The sequence below is a fragment of the Ursus americanus genome, chromosome 28, assembly GCF_024610735.1.
Source record: "Ursus americanus isolate L20-20 chromosome 28, mUrsAme1.1.p, whole genome shotgun sequence".
Classification (NCBI taxonomy): Eukaryota; Metazoa; Chordata; class Mammalia; order Carnivora; family Ursidae; genus Ursus; species Ursus americanus.
This window is the reverse complement of record NC_142154.1, coordinates 28,553,159-28,575,338: the sequence shown is the minus strand read 5'-3', so window position 1 is coordinate 28,575,338 and position 22,180 is coordinate 28,553,159. Positions and strand designations below refer to the sequence as shown.

Here is a 22,180-nt window from a genome sequence, read left to right as displayed (position 1 = left end):
GAGGAAAACTGGAAAAGTCTTCATGCAGGAGATGGCTGTCACTCAAGTAGGGTCTTGATGCTTTCATCGGGCAGAAATGAAGGGGGCAAGCCATTTTTTAGCAAAGGGCACAAAGGGATAAATGGAAAACATTGGTAAGGACCTTCAAATGTGGCTGAAGTAATGAAAATCAGTGTTGGAAAGATGGAACCAAACAGCAGAAGACTTTAATACCTGGTTAAAATTCTTAGACTTGCACAACATAATGTGCTAGTAGCATAGCCACAGGACTACAGGCTCAGAACTATGGTTTAAGATGCTCAACATCCCAGTAGCTGGATTAGTTCTGAGAGTGGTTGAGTGAGGGGTGCCTATAGGCATCAAGGTGAGGCACAAAGGCTATTGTAATACTGGGTTTGGAGACAACAGAGATACATCTTCTGGTGGGAGGGATACATGGTAGAGCCAAGGGAAAATTTATTTTCTCTCTCCCAGCCACCCAATCCAGAAAGCCTTGCCTACTTTCAGTAGCCCTCAAGTCAAAAACTCTGACTCAGATCCTTCCCTGAATCATTTGCTGTGTTTGTTCTAACTTCCAACCAGAAGTTGAAAGAGGCTACCCTACATCTCTGTGCTCAACAGAGCTGAGCCTGGGGCCAGAGCATACAGAATGAGCAAGAAAGACCTGTTGATTGAGGCATCCAGGAAAGGAAGTTCATGTGGCCAATGTGGGGTGTGCAGAATGTGAAGGGCCTTAGAGTCCTGTGGACAGAGTGGGGCCTGATGCTAGTTAGGCTGTCCCCACAATTCAGGTGAGATGTAATGAGGACTTGACCAGAGCAGTGGCAATGGGAAGCGAAAAGAATTTAAAAAGGGAGATGTGTTTGAGAAAGACTCAAGGGGCCTGGGTGACTAATTCGGTTTGGGTGTTGGAGGGAAAGAAGGAGTCTGTGGCTGGTATGTGAAGAGATCGTAGAGTTCGAGGTTAGTGGTTGGGTAATCTGGGTTCTAGACTTGGCCTGGCCAGTGACTGGTGATATATTTTTAGGCAAGTACTGGTTCCCCTGGGCCTATCCCCCTCCTGTGAGACAAGGGTGGAAATTGGAGTAGAAAGACAGGCTCTAGGACCCTTCCTTCACTCAGGGTCCATAGGGAAGGGGGTTTTCTAATGGGGAGGGAAGCTTGCCATTAAGGAGGGAGGGCAGGTGGGAAGAAATACCGATTTAGGAAGGGCAGTGGGTCATCCCATGTGAAGTGGGGACTAGAATTTGGGAGGTAGCTTGGTTGATGGAATCATTGAAGGAGAGGGTGTGGAGCGGGGAAGGCCAGGAGATGAGGACTGTGTATTCAGTGGGAGGCCCAGCACCTAGCAGGGCCATGGAGGTTGAGATTCATTCTCAGACTGGGGGCTTCCTAGGGTGAGAACCGAGTTTTTTTCTAATTCAGAACAGAGATCCCCTGATGTCTGGAGCTCCATCTCAGATTTCTACTCTTTTTCCCAAGAGGTTCTGCCCTAGATGAAGGCATAACAGATACTGTGAGAATATGAGTAGTAGTAGACCAGAAGAACATTAGTCTGCAAGTTGAATCCCATGTTCTCACTTAGTCTCTTCTGATTATCCAGATGTCTCCCGTCCTGTACAAGAGTAACAGCAATCCTTGCCCTGTTATGAAGATCAAATTTGATGACTAAATGTGCTTTAATACACCTAGTAAAGTTCTAAGCTTTTGTGGAGGCCAAAGGCCCAGGGATTTGACTGTAAGCCTAAACAACAAGTGGTATACTGTGGATGAAATTATAGAACATTTGCAACCAGAGTTATTACTCCCATTCAGAGAACCAGATTTTGCTGACACTTCTTACCCTCCGAAGTGCACCAGCCTGCTGGCAATCCCTTCCTGAAAAGAGTTCCCTAGACAGAGCTCCTTGAGGATAGCCACTCTACCTAATTCACCTCTGAGCACACAGTGCCCATAGCAATCAGGCACAGGAGGCCCCTTGGAAGGGGTCCAGGGATTATTGCTTCTGACTCAGTACGTTGATGCCTACATGAGAGAACCAGTCCCAGAGTGGGACTGGGAAAGTATTTGTTTTGGTGACATTGACCCTCCAGCTGCACTGGTTACATTCACCCTACCCCAACCCTACTCTGTCAGGACAAAACAGTGAATGGATACTGATGAGCGCCTTCCTTTGAGAAGTCACATTGGGAAGCCAGGTTCTGATTCCCAGGAGCCCTCTTTTGTGTGAGTTAGGGACTATTATCCTAATTATAGTGAGCAGTAGAGTGACTTGCCCAAGTCAAGTCTGTCTGGACCCAAAGGCTGAGCTTTGTCCACCCCCCACGTGCTGTCTATACAGACTAGGGCCCATGATTTGGTTGGGACTTGAGAAACACAGTCTCCCTCCTGCCCCCCCCCCACCTTAAGTCCAAGAGCAGTTTGTCCCCAGATAGTTCTAAATGATTTCTGGCCCTTTCCAAAAAAATTATCTTCAAAGAGGCAAGATATTTCTCGCAACCACATACATACATGCATCCTTACCTCACGAAACCACTCAAGACTGTCACACCTACTGACACCCTGTCTCACAGGCATCATGCATGTGCGTGCGCGTACACACACCCTCATTCACAAAAAGGACTCATTTGTTCTTTAGAGTGCTTATGGTAGGTGGTGATTGAGACATTTAGGGCCTGCACTCAGTGACTCTGCCAGAAAGTTGTCAGTGCCAGTACCCTGCTGACAGAACCTCTACCAGCTATAGCAGCCCATTGCCAGCTTGGGAATATCCAGGTGAGGGGCATCTGAGGCTTGCTCGCCACTCCCAGTGCAACTCGCCCTATAGGTTCAAGGGGAAAAGCTCAAACTATCGGTCAGAATCCCAGTTTAGTCACCTCCTAGCTGGATGTCTTTTGCAAGTTATTTATCTTCTCAATTCCCTTTATTTATAAACTAAGAATTAGAATACTTACTTCAGTGGGCTGTTGTGAGATTAAAAATAAAGTATGCCCGAGGCGCTAAGCTAGCTTAGTCTGTGGAGCATGTGACTCTTGATCTTGGGGTTGTGAGTTCGAGCCCTACATTGGGCAGAGCGATTACTTAAAAAAAAAAAAAAAAAAAAAAGATATGCCTACCCTTTAGTCAGGACTTCACAGACTTTTTTTCTCCTTTATCTCCTCACCATTCCCCCCCCCCCGGCCTTTCACATGCAAAGTCCCTGGTGTTGAGTCTGAGAGAAGAGCCTAGGACTGGCCTAAAAGACCCAACAATCCCACTGTGTGAAGAGACCATTTCTCTGGCAACCAACTGGCTTAGGTTGTACATATTCCATCGTCCTAATTTCTGGGTGGTTTGGAGGCTTGAAATTTTTTTGTGGGTTTTAAGATCGCTACTCACTACCATGAAATGTCTTCCATTCACTAAGCATTAATAAAAAGTAAGTATAACAATATTTCCCCAGTTTACCTGGCTTTACATTTTCAAAATGTTTTCTTTTGTATGTCAGTTGTTTGGTAACTTTTTTGGTTTTTAAAGCAGCAGGTTACTTTGTCCAAATGTGGGCCTTGCTGTGCTTGAAGATAGCCCAAAGACTGCAGTCTCTACTCTTTCACCTCCCATTCACACTACTTCTCCGTCAGCCCGTGCTCTGAGACCTCCAGTGAACCTGCATTTCTGAATCCTGTTCATTCATCCGAACGGCTCCTTTCCACTGACCAGGCTAGAAGAATACAGCCCGACCATGTCCTCTGTTACTTCAGTCTGTTAATCAGAATCTTTCATAGGCTTTTTATCCTCTCCTTAATGTTCGTAACTCCAAATGTCTCTCCTCTCTTCTTGCCCTCCTCCTTCTGTTCTCAGCCACTTCCAGGGCCTCCCGCTTTTATCTGAACTAAGTCCCCAGTTGACATCTCCAGACTATTATCTGTCCTGAAGGTCAGACTCCATACATCCACTGGATGCTGGCCGTAGAATAAGGTATTCATTCAAGATCAAGGGAGCAAAGGAGACCCCACAGGATGAAATGGCTGACGTAGGCTCAGTTGAGCATCTGGCCAGTTTTGAGGCTTTAGACAGCTACATTAGCTTAGAGAAGTAGCCAGGTTCTGATGTGGGGGGAGGGTGGAAGGAAGTGAGTCTGGAGTTGGGAGGGGCACTGTGCCCTTTTTGACTACCTTCTATCTACATCTCACTGTCTTGCTTTCCTACTTTCATCTCCGAGTCCTAACAACCATCAGGAACATATTACCCTGAACTGCTGAAAAGGGGTCACTGCTCCCAGTCTCCATCCAACACTCCTAGCTAGGATTCTGGTGTAGCTAGCTATGTCCACCTTGGCCTCAGCCAGAAAAAATATGGGTATTTAAGACTGCAGTATGCCAGCATAATTTACAGAGAAATGGAATCATTGTTGTACACCTGAAACTAATGTAACATCATGTGTCTCCTATACTCAAAGAGAGAGAGAGAAAAAATAAAAGACTGCAGCATGCCAGATTTAGCGTAGATTTTTTATAAAAGTGATGGTAAGTGGTGGAGGGAGATTAAACATTTCAACAGATTTCTGAGAGTGCTACCCTTCTTTTTGTAGTGAAGAACCAGTCTTCTCTGTGGTCAGTTAAAAGTAGCAATCCACAACACCTGATATTCACAACTGTTGTGATGGTAACTATAGGGCAGACACCTCCCAAAAGAAAATCTGTTTCCTTCCTAGAGGGAGCTTTAGCTCCTGAGAACGGTGGTCTGTGGGTGGTGACCAAGGTCTGAGACAAATCTAAGAACCTCAGCGGGGAACTCTGGGACTTTGGTTCATTCATTCCTTGACTCTGACTCACTCTGTCAGTTCCACATGGAGCAGCACAGAAGCCTTAAAGGCCTAGGCCTTGGCCTGGGGATAACAGGGGAACTGCTTTCCAAGTTGGGGGCCACGTAGGAAGGGACCTAAGACAATATAGGGAAGTGGCAGCAGCTTCAAAGAAGAGACTTTGAAAACAACTTAAAACTAGAGATTGGGAGTGGGAGCTGACTCAACCAGAGAAGGGCCTGATGGTTCCTCTACAGGAATTCGCACTGTTCATTGAAGAACTAGCCCCTTAAGAGTTGGAAGGCCTGTGGTAGTATCATCTCATGTAGACCCTTCTTTTACAAAATGAAGCTAGGAGCTGGCTTGAGTGGTGAGACCTCAGAACTACCAAAGAGCTCAGTCACCCTACGAAGGCTTTCTTCCTGGCCCACTTCCCCCCAGGTCTCTGATTTGTGAGTTTCCGTATGCATATCTGCTTGTCCCTACAGATGGGAAGCTTTTAAGAGCAGTCTCATCTCCCTCAAGCTACAATGCTACATAGTCCAGTCTCCCAAGATTTGGTCCCAATCTGTCATTTACCTGCATGTGGTGACATGGAGATTGACAATGATAGCCCTCCTAAGCTGAGGGTGTCAGGGCACACTTCACCTCTGGAGTCCCATGCTAGCTGATAGGGACAGGCAGGATGAAGGGACCAATGCTAGAAGCAATAAGTTAGGTGAAAAAATAGCAATCAAATGGGAAGAAGACTGAGCAGGCCCACAATGCTCTCTCCCCCCTGAACACTTTATCTTATGTTCTCAACTATATAGTCCAACATTTGATAGTGGATTCTCTTGCTTCGTTCACCAACCTTCTGTGTGAGAGCCTTGACTTCCTGAACAGATCCAGGCTCCTTCTCTGTCTTCCCCTTTCTTTCCCTCTGTGAACACCTAGCACAGGTAGGCTCACATTTTGGGAAATCACTCTCTTCACAATGGTAAAAGCTACATGTAAACTACGGCAACAGGGGAAAGCCACTGATCCCTTGCTCTCAGATTTAGGAATCAATTTGCTACCCTTCCTCAGAGTCAGGGACACAGACCTACGACAGTGCTTCTGGCCTGGCTCATCCTGTCACTCACTTAACCACCTACCAGGCAGGACCCAGGAATCTGCACTGTTATGGATATCTTGCAAGTAATAACCTCGCCAATCCTCAGATGTGCAACTCATGTATAACTTCCGAATTTGCAGGACACTTTGGTTACAGCCTCTTCAAACAAGACAGTTCAGGGCTGCCTCCTCCAGATCTCTTATCATTAATTCTATTCCCTCCACATTTTACCAGACCCCTCTGCTTTCCCAGATTTCAAGTATCCCTGTTCACCCCTTATGCTTGCTTGCCCCCAACAGAACACAGACTCATCCAGGGAAAGGGCTGGTTTCTTGATTCAAGGAAGAAACTTGAAAAATCTGTGGGCAGATCAGGAGATGCATCCTTAGAGGGAGTCTAGTAGAAGTGTTAACAACAGGTCCTTTCAAGTCAGATGATCTGGGTTCTTGATTGGCTAATTAAATTTTCCTGTGCTTCAGTTTTTTTGTTTTGTTTTGTTTTTATCAATACCTACCTCAAAAGATTGTTTTGAGGGGGTGAATAATATCTAGAAAGCACTTTGAACAGTTTTGTGGAACAGAATTAAGGACCCAGTAGATGTTAGCTATCACTTTATTAAAAAAAAAACAAAAAAAACAAAAAAAACACAAACCCTCAGTATTTGCACACTCTCCAGGCCAGAACTGCCCAAACTGGGCAGGCTGTCACTGGTCAACAGGGAGTAGCTACATGGCAGGGGCATGGTGCTACATGGACAAAGCTTCTGGTTCCATTCTAAGAGAGAGATGCAAATGAATGACTCAAGATCCTCCCACAAAGACCAGTGTACCCCTACATATGGTGTTTCCTGGGAGAATGATCCCTTTGGTACCCTGCAAACCTCAGGACCCTACTCCAGGAGGGTCTACCTGGGAGCATCAGTCACCGACTCTGTCACCATATATGCAGCATGGGCTCAGGATCAACTACCTGGAATTTAGGAACTGTTCATACTCTGAAAGGGGAGCTAAACAAATTTCCCTCTGGTTTCCAAGGACAAAACACTATCTTGATCTTTGAAAGAGAGCAGCACAGTGAAGAGGCCAATGGCTTTGTGAGCAAACCAACCTGAGCTTCAGTTCCAGAGCAAATCGCTGTGATCTTCTGGACCTTACCCCCCTCATCTATACAGAAATAGAAGGGAATGAGCATACTAAGCTCACTGGATTATTGTTAGGTTTGAATGAGGTAATGGGGGGAAAGCACCAAGCACAGAGACTGGCACTCAGCAAGCACTCAACTGGTGGTTCCCTTTGCCTGCCCAGAGCTAGGGCTATGGCCTATGGATAAAGCAGATGGCTCTGAGAACTGAAAGTCTCAGATACCCAGGCCTTGGGTCCCTCCCTGCTTCCCCATCCCTCCCAGACCAGCTCTTGGACCCCCTTCTCACCTTCCCAGCCCAGACTGCTACTAAATTGATGAAGCTAAAAGGGTTTGATCATGTCGGTATATTTATACGTAAATACAAAACTGTATCACTATAAGATATTGAATATGAACATTTACAATTATTTTCTGAATCTGACTCAGTCCATTGATGTTAAATACAAAATGAAAAGATTGTAAAAATAAGAATATATACATTCAAAGAGCTTATTACAGTATAAAATTATTGAGGTCTGATCAGCTGCCAACCTCATCTGGAATGGGAGAAGGTTTAGGGGTTCCTGGGATTTTCTTGGGAATGTAGAGTGCTGGGCACTCTTGATTCCATCCCTGGCACATCAGGCTGGGGAGGCTGGGAGCAGACAGGGGCAGGATGGGTGAATAGGGGGCAAACAGTGATTGCAGGCAACTGCCTCACCCAGCCAGAGGTTAAGCTTTGTATTGACACAGAGCCCGCCTAGCTTGAGCTCCAAGGTCTGGCAGGCTGCTAGGCAGGAAGAGATGGGCATTTGAGTGGACAGGGCCAAGCTGCATAAGGAAAGCAACTTTCTAGCAAAAGAAAAAGGGGCCCCAGTTCATTATCCCAAGGAGGGATTCTCATAGTAGTTTCCTCTCTCTCTCACACCTGGGCTCCCTCTCTTTCCTTCTAAGACTTCGTACCAATTGCTCTTGGCTCTGACTGCACATCTTTACTACCAGACCCCAAGCCCCAAGGGACAGGCAGAGGAAAGAGGGGTCTGGAATCACAGTGGAGGTCTATTCCCCAAATTGGAAAAGTAAACAGAATAAAATCATTAGATAAGGGCAATTCATGCTGAGTTAAACCAGTGTCACCACAAATCAGAATTCTCGGCTCCAGTATCCTGGAAAGAGATAAATCATTATGTAAGAATGAGGGCCTGTGTGGCAGGAGCATGAAGAGTGGATGTGTGTGTGTTCTCTTCCACCACTCTGCGCTCTGACAACAAAAGATATGATCCCTAGCCCCAGCTAGTCCAGGATAAACAGTAGGGTCCAGGAAGCAAAGAGTCCTGAACTGCAACACGGAGCCCCAGGAAAGTCTACAAAGGAGTATCTCTGTGTATATGTATTTATAGGATACGACCATATTATCACATACAATATATATTATATACACACGTACATATGGACCCATACACGTAAGTGCGCGTGCACACGAGCACGCACGCGTGCGCACACATACACACACACACACAGAATGACAGAAAAGACTGGAATACACGCCCTAGGTATAAACGTGCTTGGCACTCGGGATGTTCTCTAGAGTATGTAACTTGGTCAAGCTCTCTGGGAAGGAAGGTGGATGCTCACCAAACCTCCCCATCAAATCCTAGCAAAGGGAAGGAATGAGAAAGAGACCTTGAGAAGGAGAATGGCATTGGGAAAGGGGGGAGGGAGTTTCCTCCCCCACTTACCTCGGGGCCCCTGGAAAAACCGATAGCCACAATTTGGTTTTAATAAGGCACAGTTCGATAGCAGGTGCTAGGAATTAAGAACACATTGCTGCTGGCCCTTTCTAGTGGCAATCTCACCACATCTATCTAGCCAAAGGGAAAGGCTGCCTTGCGTGCACGAGTGCATCAGGAGACACGAGAGAGAGGTTGGTCCATTGCTTCAGCGTAACTGATGGCAACCTATAGGCTCAGCGGTGTCCAGGGTAGTTTAAGGAAGGCTGGCCAGCACGTAGGAGGATCGTGGGACAGTTACTGACCCTCCATGGCCAGGAGGTTGTGACTGGAAGGCACCATGCCCTCCCTCTCTGCAAACTCCAGGATTGCCTTGTAGCAAAAATAGTACTGCTCAGGGGTCTGGATGCTGAAGGCCCTCTGGGTCCTCATGCGGGACACCGTCTGGAACACATTAAGGGTGCCAAGCTCCTCCAGCTGTGCCAGGCAGATGTCCAGTGAGCAGAAGGTACCTGAAGGAAGGAAAGAAGTGGTCATACCTGGTCTATCTCTCCTCTGTCCCTCCCTCTACCAAATGACCCAGGCAGGTTAGATGAATGAATTCAAAGGCAAGGTGCCTCATGGTAGGTGGCCAGGTGGTCTTAGGCCTGAAAGGATTCAAGGAGGAGGTCACTTTGGAGTGTTGGGAGTCCAGAGAAATGAGAAGGCCTCTTGTCTCTCAGGACAGTACTGGAGGTAACAGGAAGAGAAGGTGGGAAGGTGACATAGAAGAACTGCCTGCTTCAATCTTAGACAAGACAGAATGACAGCATTCCCACAGCTGGGCCCTAATTTTCAGAGACTCCACAACTCTTCCACAGAGACCTAACAGAAACCTATTCTTCTTGACTTTCCCTCAAAGGGAACTCTGAACTAGAAATACCAGCAGTCCCTGCAATGCACATCCCTTAAGGTAAAAGCTGCTTACTAGCTCCAGAATGAGAGCACAGCACAGGGTGGGGATCTCCTTAGAGAGGGGGATGAGAAGGAAGCAACAGCCCAGTAGAGCTCTCCGGAAGACGCAGGTGACAGTGACAGGGTCCGAAGATAATCATGCTGATGGGATTGTATAAAGCATCAATCCCTAGGGGCCCTGGCCTCTGAAGGGTATATTTTGGCCAGCACAGCTAGCACAAGGGATACCAAAAGGACATTAAAGAGGAATTTTTCATGGGAATTCACTACCAACAGATCAAATTCTCGCAAACTGGCAACTAAGAGCTTTGTTATTTCCCCCCCATCGTCATCGCCTCTGGATGCTCCGAGAGCTGCCGCATCATTAGGTGCAGTACCTGTCCTGCCAATGCCTGCACTGCAGTGGACGACAATGGGTGGCTCCGGGCACTGCCCTTTGGAGCGCACGCCCATGCTGCTGACAGCCAGCCTCTGCTGGTTCCTGACCACTCTCAAGAAGTCGATGAGAGAAGCTGCTGAGGAAGGGACACCGTAATCTGGCCAGCTCAGGAACTGAAAGTGGGTCACCTGGCGTTTCTGCCGCTCCTTGGATGAGAAAAGAAGCAAAAGTTAACAAGGTTGTTTCTGCTTGCCCCTGACTACATTTGGCTTTTTTAGATTCTCAATCCCCTGGTATCCTCACCAAGGTTCCTGCCTACCACCCTCAACTTTTTCCACAGTAGCTTCTCTACAAACCCAAAGGAAAGGTTAAATGTCTGGAGAGGACAGAATTCTCTATGTAGGACCCAGATTTCTTATAAGTTTTATTCCTAAGTAATGCCACTGTCGCGTTGAGACAATATGGCTATATTGGCTCTGAGCTGAATATCCTGATCCTGTTTCCAGAAAAATGAAAGTAACTTATAAGCTGCCTGGATTCTTGCCTTTCCCTTTGGAGATTTTCTTTACAGTTCTCCCCCAGCTTAAAAAAAGTGAGAAAATAGAAACTGGGATTTACCTCTGTGTTGTGAATTTCTAGTGTTGTTTTCTTATAATGGTTCATGTTCTCCACGCCTAGATTGGTCACCGTGAGGAAGCCAAATCTGATCCGAGAGTCTCTTTCTAATGGCCAGTACTGGCCACACTTTCTCCTGCCGCCCTCCTCAAAGCTGAAGACAACATACAGCAAGGTAAGCCTTCCATCCTTCCTCTCCACAGCAGTAAGCTATGATCTGCTGTACTCCTAGCAGCAATGTCATCTCTTGCATTGCTTCTAACTGATACCTTTGATTCTTGGCAGAAAAGGTGGGAAACCTTCGTTCTAAACAGATGTAGCATCAGCTGAAGTTTCTGCATGTACTCATTTAGCAGACATTTATTGGGTGCCTGTTACACCATTTGGCACCTTTCCTGATCCCTCCTGCTACTCCTCACATATCCAGGATAAATACTGGGTGGACAAAAAAAGACAGCAGACAAAATATGGCGGGCCAGACTGAACTCTCTGCCCCGTATCTCAGCCAGTGTTCATTCCCTCCCCCAGTAAGAGCCCTTAGCTGAGAGGAGGGGGAAAGGCACAGCTCCTGGGACGCCGGCAGGAGGTTTATGTAAAGGCCTAAAATCTACCTCACTGCCCTTTAGTGCCTCCAAAGTGCTCCAAGGTGGTACTTCTTCCACTGCCACCTCTCCGGAGCAAAGGTGATTGTGACTGTGCCATGAGTAAGGGAACTGAGCGAACATTAACGTTTTTCTCCTCATCCAAAATAGGTTCTAATTATCATAATGATAATGATGATACTAATGAATTTGTAATTTCTCAAGTTTTGGCAGATATGTAGACCAAGATTTCAAAAGGATTCCTTCCATCAAGAGCTTCCTGCCTGACCTCTGTTTCATCTCTCTTTTTGCAGTTCTCTTATAAGTGGAAATATGCATGAGCAGAAAAACTATCAAAAGTAGCAGGAAGGGGAGAGTAAAGAGGATCTGGTAATTCAGAAGCCAGGAAGACAGCTGCCCTTTGGAAGTAGGGAGTAGATTAAGAGTGAACTGCCCCACGTTTCCCAATACTTCGTTTGGGACCTCGGAAGAGACTGTACTGGCACAGGGTCACCAGAGCCAAGGATTAAAACTTTGACAAGTTAGATTAAAACTGTGACAAGTTAGACCTATCAATCTCCACCATACCCTGGCTATGTTAATTCTGGGTCAACTAAGAAAAAGCTGAAACATCTCAAACTCTTTGCCGTGGCTTTCCTAATCCTCATTGTTCGAGCTAAACTCCCCTCTTGAATCCCCCATGCTTGGGGACAGGCTGGGGGCAGAGTGCAGAGCAAAGAAAGGGGAAGAACTCACCGGGTGGTCATGACAATCACCAGGACTTTTTGCTCCCATACCATGAGCCAGAAATCACGATAGGTATTCTCCAAAGGGCCTGGAATGGAAGGATAAGACAAGGACATTACCCAGGGAAGCCCTTCTTTCCTTCTTAGGAATTTCTGATTTTGTCCCCAACTAATAACTCCAAAGCACAGATGCTGGCTCCCTGCTCTTCTCGATGCATCCCTGCTATTCAGGGTGGTCCCTGAACCACCAGCACCAGCACTGTAGGAGAAATGTGCACTCTGCATTTTAACAAGACCCCAGGTGGAGATGGAGATAAGTTACAGTTTGAGAAATACTGTTATGTACCTTCTCAAGAGCCTTACCATCAGGGCTTGAGCTGGCACATCCAGACAGACAGTGTCAACTGTGTACATACCTCTAGCTGTTTTCATCTCCCTAAAGCCTTATAATCATCAGTAGCCTACTGAACCACTCCCCTTCCATGTCCCATCATGGGTCTCCTCAGACCCAACACGCTTTTGATTCAATCACTTCCTTCAAAATTAGCCTTCTCTCTCTACTTGCCCATCTCTCTTTTAAAAAGTATTGGCATTCTTAAATCACTCAGTCTTAAAAAGTTGGAGTCAACTCTGACTTATCCATTTCCTTTATCTTCCAGAAGCAGTCACCAAGTCCTAGAGATTTTTTGCTTTGGATTGTTTTTGGTTTTTATCCTGCCCTCCCAACCCAATTTCACTGCCATAAGGACCACATCATCTTTTGTCTGAGTTACTGTAATACCATTTTGGTTTATTTTTCTGAATAAGACCCCTCCTTTTCCAGTCTATTCTGGATACCCCTGCCAGCTGAATCTTTCTAAGAACTTGCTTCATCACAGGGCGCCTGGGTGGCTCAGTCGGTTAAGCATTGACTCTTGATTTTGGCTTAGGTCATGATCTCAGGGTTGTGAGACTAAGCCCTGTCCACACTTAGTGTGGAGCCTGAGTAAGAGTCTCTCTCTCCCTCTCCTTCTGTCCCTCCCCTGCTCACACTTTCTCTGTTTCTCTTAAAAAAAATTAATTAAAAAATAAAAACTTGCTTCATCACAATATAGACAGCTCTTGGTGGCATAGCTGGATCAAAACAGCTTAACCATTTAATGTATGCGGTCTTAAATCGGTCGTGAGAATGAATCATGTCTCAGCAAACATGGTGCTGAGAGTAAGAGCCACGTTGTCAAGTGTTCCTTTTAGAGCTGAGAATGTTCACAGGGCTGGGCACTCAGGGGAAACTGTGAAGATACTTATGGGCCACCAACTCCCTTTTAATCAAGGAAGTAACAACTCGGGATAATTCCTCGTACTTTCCCAGTCCTTTTTCCTCCTCTGCTTTCAGGGAAGAAGGGCAGTATCAAGGGTTGATTTTGTCCTGGAAGTCTGCTGGTTTTATGACCATTTTTGCTAAAGCCTTTTAGCAGCATTAATGTTTTATGATACTAGAATTCCCTCTTGGCAGAAGTGGACACTGCCAAAAGCATGTGAGGTCTTGGAAGCAAGCTAAATGTCTACCATGAGAGGGTTGTTAAATTATGGCAGATCCCCGATTTAAGTAGTCCATAAAGGTGATGTTGTAAGATCTGTTATTTTTGCTCTGGAAAGGTATTCACAAGATACCATCAAATGAACAAAGGGGTAACATATAGAAAGAATCCATTCTGTTAGGTATTTTATATGTCTGTATCTATTTGCACAGAAAACGGTTTGGAAGGAGATGCTACAGAATGTTAACATTATCTCTGGGTCTCAGGGCTGTGAGTGAATTTCACCTCCATCTTCTAAATTTTCTACAATGCCCTTACATTACCATAGTATGCATATGAAGAAGACAGTAAGAACCCCCTTTCCCCGTGTCTGACCCTGGCCTAAGTCCACATCCTACTATCCTGCACCACAGCAGCACTCACTGCTTCATTTGCCACATTCAAATCACTGGCAAAAATGGTGTTGCCACAGAGCACCTGACAACCCAGATACCACTCTGACTCAGTCTTGGCAAAGAGGGGTCATAACTTCCTCCAAGGCATAAGAGAGATTTAGAAGGGAAAGCTGCACTTCCCAGATTATTCTTTAACAGTGAACTTTTCTGAAGAACTCAAATCAGTGGTTTATGCGGACATGGGCGAAACAATCCTCTGACTTGGCTTGTGAGGACTTTTGAGTCAAACAGACATACTTTCAAATCCCGGCTCTGCCACTTACTACCTGTGTGATCCAACATTGCCTAAACTCTTTGGGCTTCAGTTTGTTCATGGGTCAATAAACCTTCCTTGCAGAGTCTCTGTAATAATCAGATGAAGATTATATACCTGATATATAATAGATACTCTCAGTAGATAACAGATGTTATTAGTAGAAATAGTATTATTAGTAAGAATCAAAATACTGAATATAGCCAAGAAAGTTAGCCAGGCAAATCAAATCAGCCTTCTCCACATCACAGGATCCCATCTTCCAGTCCTAACACAGTACTGATGCTATCTAAAGGTGATCTGTGCTTGACTCAAAATATCTCTTTCATACTCTTAGGGGAGTTTCTTCTGGACAGGGCCTTCAAAGCCACCCTAAAGAATTCAATTCCTGTGGGAGCCCGGGTGGCTCAGTCGGTTAAGCGTCTGCCTTCAGCTCAGGTCATGATCCCAGGGTCCTGCGATCAAGTCCTGCATCGGGCTCCCTGCTCAGCAGGGAGTCTGTTTCTCCCTCCGCCTCCACCTCTACCCCTGCTTGTGCTCTCTCTCTCTCTCTAATAAATAAATAAGTAAATAAATTATTTTTTTAAATAAAGAAGAAGAATCCAATTCCTGCAACTCTGAGTAGTAGCTTTGCCTTCTAAACCTGGAGAAGAAAGCATTCTGGGGTACCCTCGAGCCAATCCTTACCCTCCATAAACCCAATCTGCCAACGCCATCCTCCCTCAACAAAGCCCCTACTCTCAGGCAGATCTCGTCATATTGTATATGCCAAAATTTTTTCTTGATAATTCTCATTTCTTCTTGGGGTTTTGAAAGGACTCCTTTTGGAGGGAGTGGTCCCTCCTAGAGGGAAAATATAAACCTGTGACCATTAGACCAATTCACAATATATCAAGAATCCATTTTTTTCTCCCTCAACTTTTATTTTGAAAAATTTAAAACTAGTGACAAGTTGGAAGAATACTACAATGTACTCATAAATTCTTTAGCTTGAAAGCTATCATTTTTAGCTATCATTACAACATTTATTTCTCTATATATACATACACATGCTTTTTATTTTGTAACTATTTAAAAGTTAGTTCCAGAAATTATGACATTTTATTCCTAAATACTTGGGCACATATTTAGAAGAACAAGGACTTTCTCCTATAGAACAATACCATTATCACACTGAAGCAATTAAACACTGATACAATAATATTACCTAATCTACAGTCTCCAATTATCCCAAGTTTGTCCTTAACAGTTTTCTTTTCTAAACTGAAGTTGCAATCATGGGCATGTGCCTTTGGTTATCATGTCTCTTTAGTCTCCTTTAATCTAGAACAGTTCCATGCTTTTGTTTTTCATGGCATTAACTTTGAAGAGTCTAAGCCAGTTTTCTGGTAGTATGTTCCACCATCTGGATTTGTCTGGTTTACTTTTCATGATTAGATTCAGACTTAAAAACTGGCAACAAACAATAAAGGTTACGTTATATAGTTCTCACTATATCACAACCAGAGGCATGATAGCTGTCTATTATTGGTGATACTAAGTTTGATCACTTGCTAAAGAGGTATTTGCTGGATCTTTTGCTGGCCATGTTCTGCAATGGTCAAAGGGCCTAAAGCCCATAGGGTAGCCTCTTATGTCCTCCTGTGCTGTGATCTCTCCCTACCCTCTTTGAAGGCAACTCGGTATTCTCCTTGAGATGGCCGAGGCCAGGTCAGGAGGAGTACTGGGGCCCACAGGAGCATCTGTAGAAACTCTACGTGAAATCTTCACAGTCAGACCTAGTATAGACTATACATATCAGAAGACTGCTCTCTGATGGTAGAGGAACCAGCAAAGTCTCTCAGGACAGCAACACCCTTTCACAGACTGGACTCAGTCTCTGAGAAGTCCCACTGCCATTCCTGGCCTCCTACTGGACATAGAGAGCATCTCACTGGCCAGTGAGTTCTGATGTCCCATTCCCCCGGGTTGGCAATGCATAGTCCAAAAACTTGTAGTAGTGTTATATGTTCAAATCTCCAGTTTATCTCTAGGCAGCGAGTTTCCAGGCATATCTGGTACAGAAACTCTATAACTCTCCTCTGCTTTCCTCAATAACCCCCAATCTTTATGAAAGGCCAGGATCTAGTGGCCACAACATCACCTCAAGTTACCATATCCTTCAAAAACTATGCAATCATCTGGTGCAAGTTATCACCGGTAGATGACATAAAACCAACTTGTGAGGAATACCCTAGCTTACCTTGTGTACCAATGTAAGCATTCTTCTGCTTGTAGCCATCCATGAAGCTGGCATTGATGTAATCTGTCTAAGGATAAAAAGGAAATATCATTGCAGCTGTGTGGAATACACGATTTGGCTGGGAAAATTATGTATTAGGTAAATAAAACCCAAGGTGTAGATATTCTCTTACTTTCAGGCAGACAGTGAGGAGCAAAAGGATCAATTCAAAACTTTGCTTCTACAAATGTTACTGGAACAAGTGGATATATCCACATGCAGGAAAAAAAAATCGGGCTAGGCTGTTCCTCACACTAAACACAAAAACTGACTCAAAACAGATCACAGACCTAATGTTAAGAGCTAAAATTATAAAACTCTTAGAAGAAAATGTAGGATTCAATCTTTGTGACCTTGGGTTAGGTAAAGCCTTCTTAGATAGGACACCAAACATACAAGCAGTAAAAGAAAAAAACAGGTTCATTGAACTACATTAAAATTAAAAACTTTTGTGTTTCAAAGGACACCATCAAGAAAATAAAACCACCTACAGAACGAACATATTTGATAAGGGACTTATATCTAGAATATATAAAGAACGCTCACAACTCAACAATAAAAAGACAACCCAATTTTAAAATGGGCAAAGGGAGGTGCCTGGGTGGCTCAGTTTGTTAAGCATCTGATTCTTGATCTCAGCTTAGGTCATGATCTCAGGGTCATGATCTCAAGCCCTGCGTTGAGCTCCATGCTGGGCATGGAGCCTACTTAAAAAATAATAATAATAACTAAAAATAAAAGGGGCAAAGGATCAGAATAGCCATTTCTCCAAAGAAGATATACAAATGGCCAATAAGCACATGAAACACGCTCAACATCACCAGCCATCAGGGAAATGCAAATTAAAACCATAATGAGGGGGCGGCTGGGTCGTGCCCTGACTCTTGCTCTCGGCTCAGGTCTCACTCTCACTGTTGTGAGTTCGAGCCCCATGTTGAGCTCTGCTCTGGGCATGAAGCCTACTTAAAAAAAAATGTGAAAAGTCAAAACCATGATGAGATACCACTTTATACCAGTTAGGATGGCTACAGGGACAAGATGGATAATAAAGATGTGAAAAACCTGGAACCCTCGTATACCCCTAGTGGGAATATAAAATGGAGTAGTCGTGTTGGAAAACAGTATGACAATTCTTCAAAAGGTTAAACACAGAGTTACCATATGACCCAGCAATTCCACTCCTGAGGAAAATGAAAACATATGTCCACAGAAAAACTTACACACAAATATTCATAACACCATTATTCATAATTGCCATAAATGTAAACTCAAATAGTATTCACCTGATGAATGGATAAATAAGACTGGCATATCCATACAACAGAATATTATTTAGCAATAAAATGGAGTGAAGTACTGACACATGCTACAACATGGATGAACCCTGAAAACATGCTAAGTGAAAGAAGCCAGACACAAAGACTCCATATTGTGTGATTCCATTTATATGAAAGGTCCAAAATAGGCAAATGCATAGAGAGAGAAAGTATACCGACTGGGAGAAAATGGGGTGTGACTGCCAAGGGGTTCTTTTTCAGGTGATAAAAATGTTCTAAAGTTGATCGTGGTGGTGGTTGCACAACTCTGTGAATATATTAAAAAACACTGAATTAGGGGCACCTGGGTGGCTCAGTCAGTTAAGTGTCCAACTCTTGCTTTCAGCTCAGGTCATGATCTCATAGGTCGAGAGAGAGATGAGCCCCACTTTGGGCACCATGCTCAGGAGGGAGTCTGTGGGAGATTCTCTCCTTCTGCCCCTCCCCCCACTCGCAAGCGCCTGTGCTCTCTAAATAAACAGATCTTTAAAAAAAAGGGACAAAAACCAAACCACTGAATTATACACTTTAGTTTTTAAAAATTTTATTTATTTGTTAGAGAGTGAGAGAACGTGTGTACATGTGAATGGGAGGAGAGGCAGAGGGAGAAGGAGAGCAAGAATCTCAAGCAGAAGTCCCCCCTCCCCCGGCTGAGTGCAAACCAGATACAGGGCTCAGTCCAAGGACCCTGAGATCATGACCTGAGCCAAAATCAAGAGTCAGATGCTCGATCAACTAAGCCACCCAGGCACCCCTATATACTTTAAATGGGTAAATTGTATGGTATGTGAATTACATCTTAATAAAGCTGTTATTTACCAAAAAAGGAGTCCATTAAGATTTGCAGCACTGGTTCAAAACCAAAAGGGAGGCAAGCCAAGCACCCTGAGCAGGAACATCCTGTCCATGCTGTCACACACAAAAGGCAAAATGTGACTGGAGAAGGAAGAAAGCTATACCTCATATCTAGCACCATCAACAGTATGGGCCAAACACCCAGGTTCCTTTACTACCTAAATTAACACAAAGCAACAGCCAGACAAATTCAGAGAGAACAGCTCTTAACTCGTTCCCTTCTGGGGGCCTTCTCTCATCTCCTAGTGTCCTCGGTCTTATCTCAACATCATTAGCTATCAGGGAAATTAAATAGGATTTTAATTTTTATTATTTTTATTATACCTTCTCACAAGATCTCTGCCAACATCGTTTCTGAAAATCCAAGCTGATAAAGAGAAACACAGATGCAGCTAGTGTCAAGTCATAGTATAACTAGTTGAGAGTATCTAGCAGGTACTATGAATAGCAGAGGGTGTGGAGGGATATAGGAGGAAAAAGACAAAAAGCTTCAATGTCAAACTAGAGAAAACTCATACGCCACTCCACTCTAGAGAGGTCAGAGTGACTCCCTAAATCTGTCACCTTTTCTCCATTGGGTTCCATCACTTGGAGGACAGTCCGAACCGTCAGTATCCACAGTCACCGTCAGAAGACTTCTCCATCTCATGGTTAAACCGATGTTATTTGGACATGTGTGTGTTAGTCAGTCAGTCTACAAACTTATCCTACCACTAATTATTATTATTATTTTTAAAGATTTTATTTATTTATTTGACAGAGATAGAGACAGCCAGCGAGAGAGGGAACACAAGCAGGGGGAGTGAGAGAGGAAGAAGCAGGCTCCCAACAGAGGAGCCTGATGTGGGGCTCGATCCCAGAACGCCGGGACCACGCCCTGAGCCAAAGGCAGCCGCTTAACCACTTTGCCACCCAGGCGCCCCCCTACCACTAATTATTTAGTCAAGAGTTTCCTGCTTTCGGGACGCCTGGGCGGCTCTGTCAGTTAAGCATCCACCTTTGGATCACATCATGGTCCCAGGGTTCTGGGATCAAGTTCTGCATCCGGCTCCTTGCTCAGCAAAGAGCCTGCTTCTCCCTCTGCCGGCTGCTCCCCCTGCTTGCGCCCTCTCTCTCTCTAACAAATAAATGAATAAAATCTTTAAAAGAAAAAAAAAAGAGTTTCCTGCTTTCTCCTTGCACGGCAGGAGTTCTACTAGTGTTCTACAGCTAGTGTTCTACTCTGACTGAGACATCTTCACTGAGCTAAGGGACCATCTGCAGCAGACCCAGCAAGCTAAAAGCCTCATTCACTCCCAACCAGGCTGCTCAATCCAGCGCCCACTGCAGTCAGCCAAAGCTAACCCCTGCTCAGCCTGGCACATTCAAGTGTGATACCAGGCAAGAAGGCACAGAAAAATACAAAGGATTTACCTGGTACATGCCAGTCGACACTATTCCGTAAGTAATGTATAAGCTGTTACTCTTGGAACTACCTTCATGCTTTGAAAAGAAATATCACTTCTTTAATGGAGACTTACTTTCTTTTTATAACTAAGCATACCAGCTTTCAGTATCCTTGTCTCTGAGAGCACTGAGAATCAGCAATTTCAGAAGAATCATCAGAAATTAAAACTGAAAATTACCTCAGAGATAAAGTATAGATTTGGGGGCAAAGTGAAATAGCAGAGAGAATCAAATCAAGTACACTATGTTATGGGCCATGTTCAATAGAAACTGTGACTAATAGCTTTATAATTCCACAAGCAAATCTGGTGAACAATTCACTAATAAACCTGAATCCACCATTTACTGGGGAAATAAAGCTTCTGCCAATGTTTGCAGTAACGAAAGGAGTTTAATTCAAGTCATGATCTTTAGGTTAATTATAGGATGACTAGAATAGTCTGCTGATACACTGGGATTTACTCATTCCTTCACAAATAATTTACTGAAGGTCTGATATGTACTGTTTTAGGTACTGGAGACACAGCAGTCAAGAGGACAGATAAATACAGCTATCTGACTCCAGAGTCCCATCTCAAGCATTACACTCCACTCCTTCAGAGCAAATACTTGATGATCTCAGTAAGAGTGACGAACTTGCCCTAAGTCAGCCAGACTCTGAGCTAATGTTCCTGCAGGAAAACCCTTTATAAGGGTCCTGGACAGGGCTATGAATTCAGTTTACACATGATCTTAGCCAAAAGGCCAAGAAGGGATTGAATTCAGTTTATATACTTGAAACGGTAGGGTCAAAAGAGATTAAAACCATGATCCTGGGCTCCCGATCCACATATCATATTTACCCAAATACAAGGCAACAATTTTCCCAAAATTATCCCCCAGAAAAAAGGAAGGGGATGTAACAAGTCCCTATACTGTGTGTCACGTTAAAGGGGCACTATTTAAATTCCTTTACTTTGAACAACAGCCTCAATCAATGCTGTTTTTTTGATGCATATGGAGGGCACCAGACAGAATTGGTATATCCGAAGGAAAAAGAAAAAATGTAACACATACTTAGTTGCTGACCTCAAAATTCTAAGTGTTGGATGTTGCTATAAAGAGGGCTTTAAAAAAGAATAAATGAATGATTATGCTACAGAAAATGCATAAGATACAGGATGAATGGAAAGAATAAACTGTGTTAATGTTATGCTAATATATTTTTCTGGTTTAGGATAAACTTTTCAGTGACAATACCATACACTTAAAAAGAAGTAAAAATTGTATGCTCTGGAAAACCATTAGATTGACTCAGAAAGTGGCTCAGATGAGGGCAAAGACACTGATGTTAAAGGTGCATGTGAAGTTTCACTAAATATCTACACTAGTACATATACGTGTGATTTTTAATATGAACAGATCAGATATTGCATAATATAATCATTTGACCATTTCAACTCTATCCCTAGATATTTATGTGTACACTAATTGTCTAAAATTATTTTCACATCTTCTAGATGTTAAAATCATAGGTCACTTATAATTAGAGTTGCCTTGTATTGCTACATATACATTCACTAATATGGTGGACAATAAGACTATAATTTTACAACTAAGGAGTAAAAGGAGAAATAACTGATATTTATTAAGCACCTCTGATACACCAGACCTTGCACTATCAGCATTTACATAAATTTTTCCATTTAATTTCCACTTAGTGCTGTGAGATGGGCGTATATAAGGGACTTGCTTATGGTAACAGACTAACTCGTATATAGCAAAGTTAAAACTCCAATCTGATCTCTCTGGCTCAGAGTCCATGTTCTTTCTACTATGGTATTAGTAAGGTTCACTTTAGAAAATTTCCCTCAGTGCTCCTGAAAAGATAGCATTTATCTGTGTACCTGAGTGTGGCCACTTCGTTTGGTCAACTTCACTCTAGTTTGGTCCAGGCAGGGTACGTCCCCATAGCGATTCTTCTCTAGGTTCCCTGGAGACCTGAAGAAATGAAACAGACAAACTAAAACGAAGACAAAGAAAAGGTGGAAGCAGCATGTATGTGATAC

The 22,180-nt window shown here is 44.0% G+C and overlaps 1 protein-coding gene across 1 annotated transcript in view; it reads right to left on the bottom strand.

Moving 5' to 3' along the window:
* Nucleotides 1-6,477: 6,477 nt before the first annotated feature.
* The window catches only part of PTPN9 (protein tyrosine phosphatase non-receptor type 9), a 75,308-nt gene continuing 59,605 nt past the window's right edge, over nt 6,478-22,180 (bottom strand). Inside the window, exons 8-13 of the mRNA XM_045795148.2 lie at nt 22,019-22,112; nt 16,477-16,543; nt 12,017-12,095; nt 10,683-10,833; nt 10,063-10,270; nt 6,478-9,243 (exon numbers count right to left, since the gene is read on the bottom strand). Coding sequence (XP_045651104.1) covers nt 9,029-9,243; nt 10,063-10,270; nt 10,683-10,833; nt 12,017-12,095; nt 16,477-16,543; nt 22,019-22,112 — 814 coding nt within the window. The 3' untranslated portion in view covers nt 6,478-9,028. The remainder of the gene's footprint in view (nt 9,244-10,062; nt 10,271-10,682; nt 10,834-12,016; nt 12,096-16,476; nt 16,544-22,018; nt 22,113-22,180) is intronic.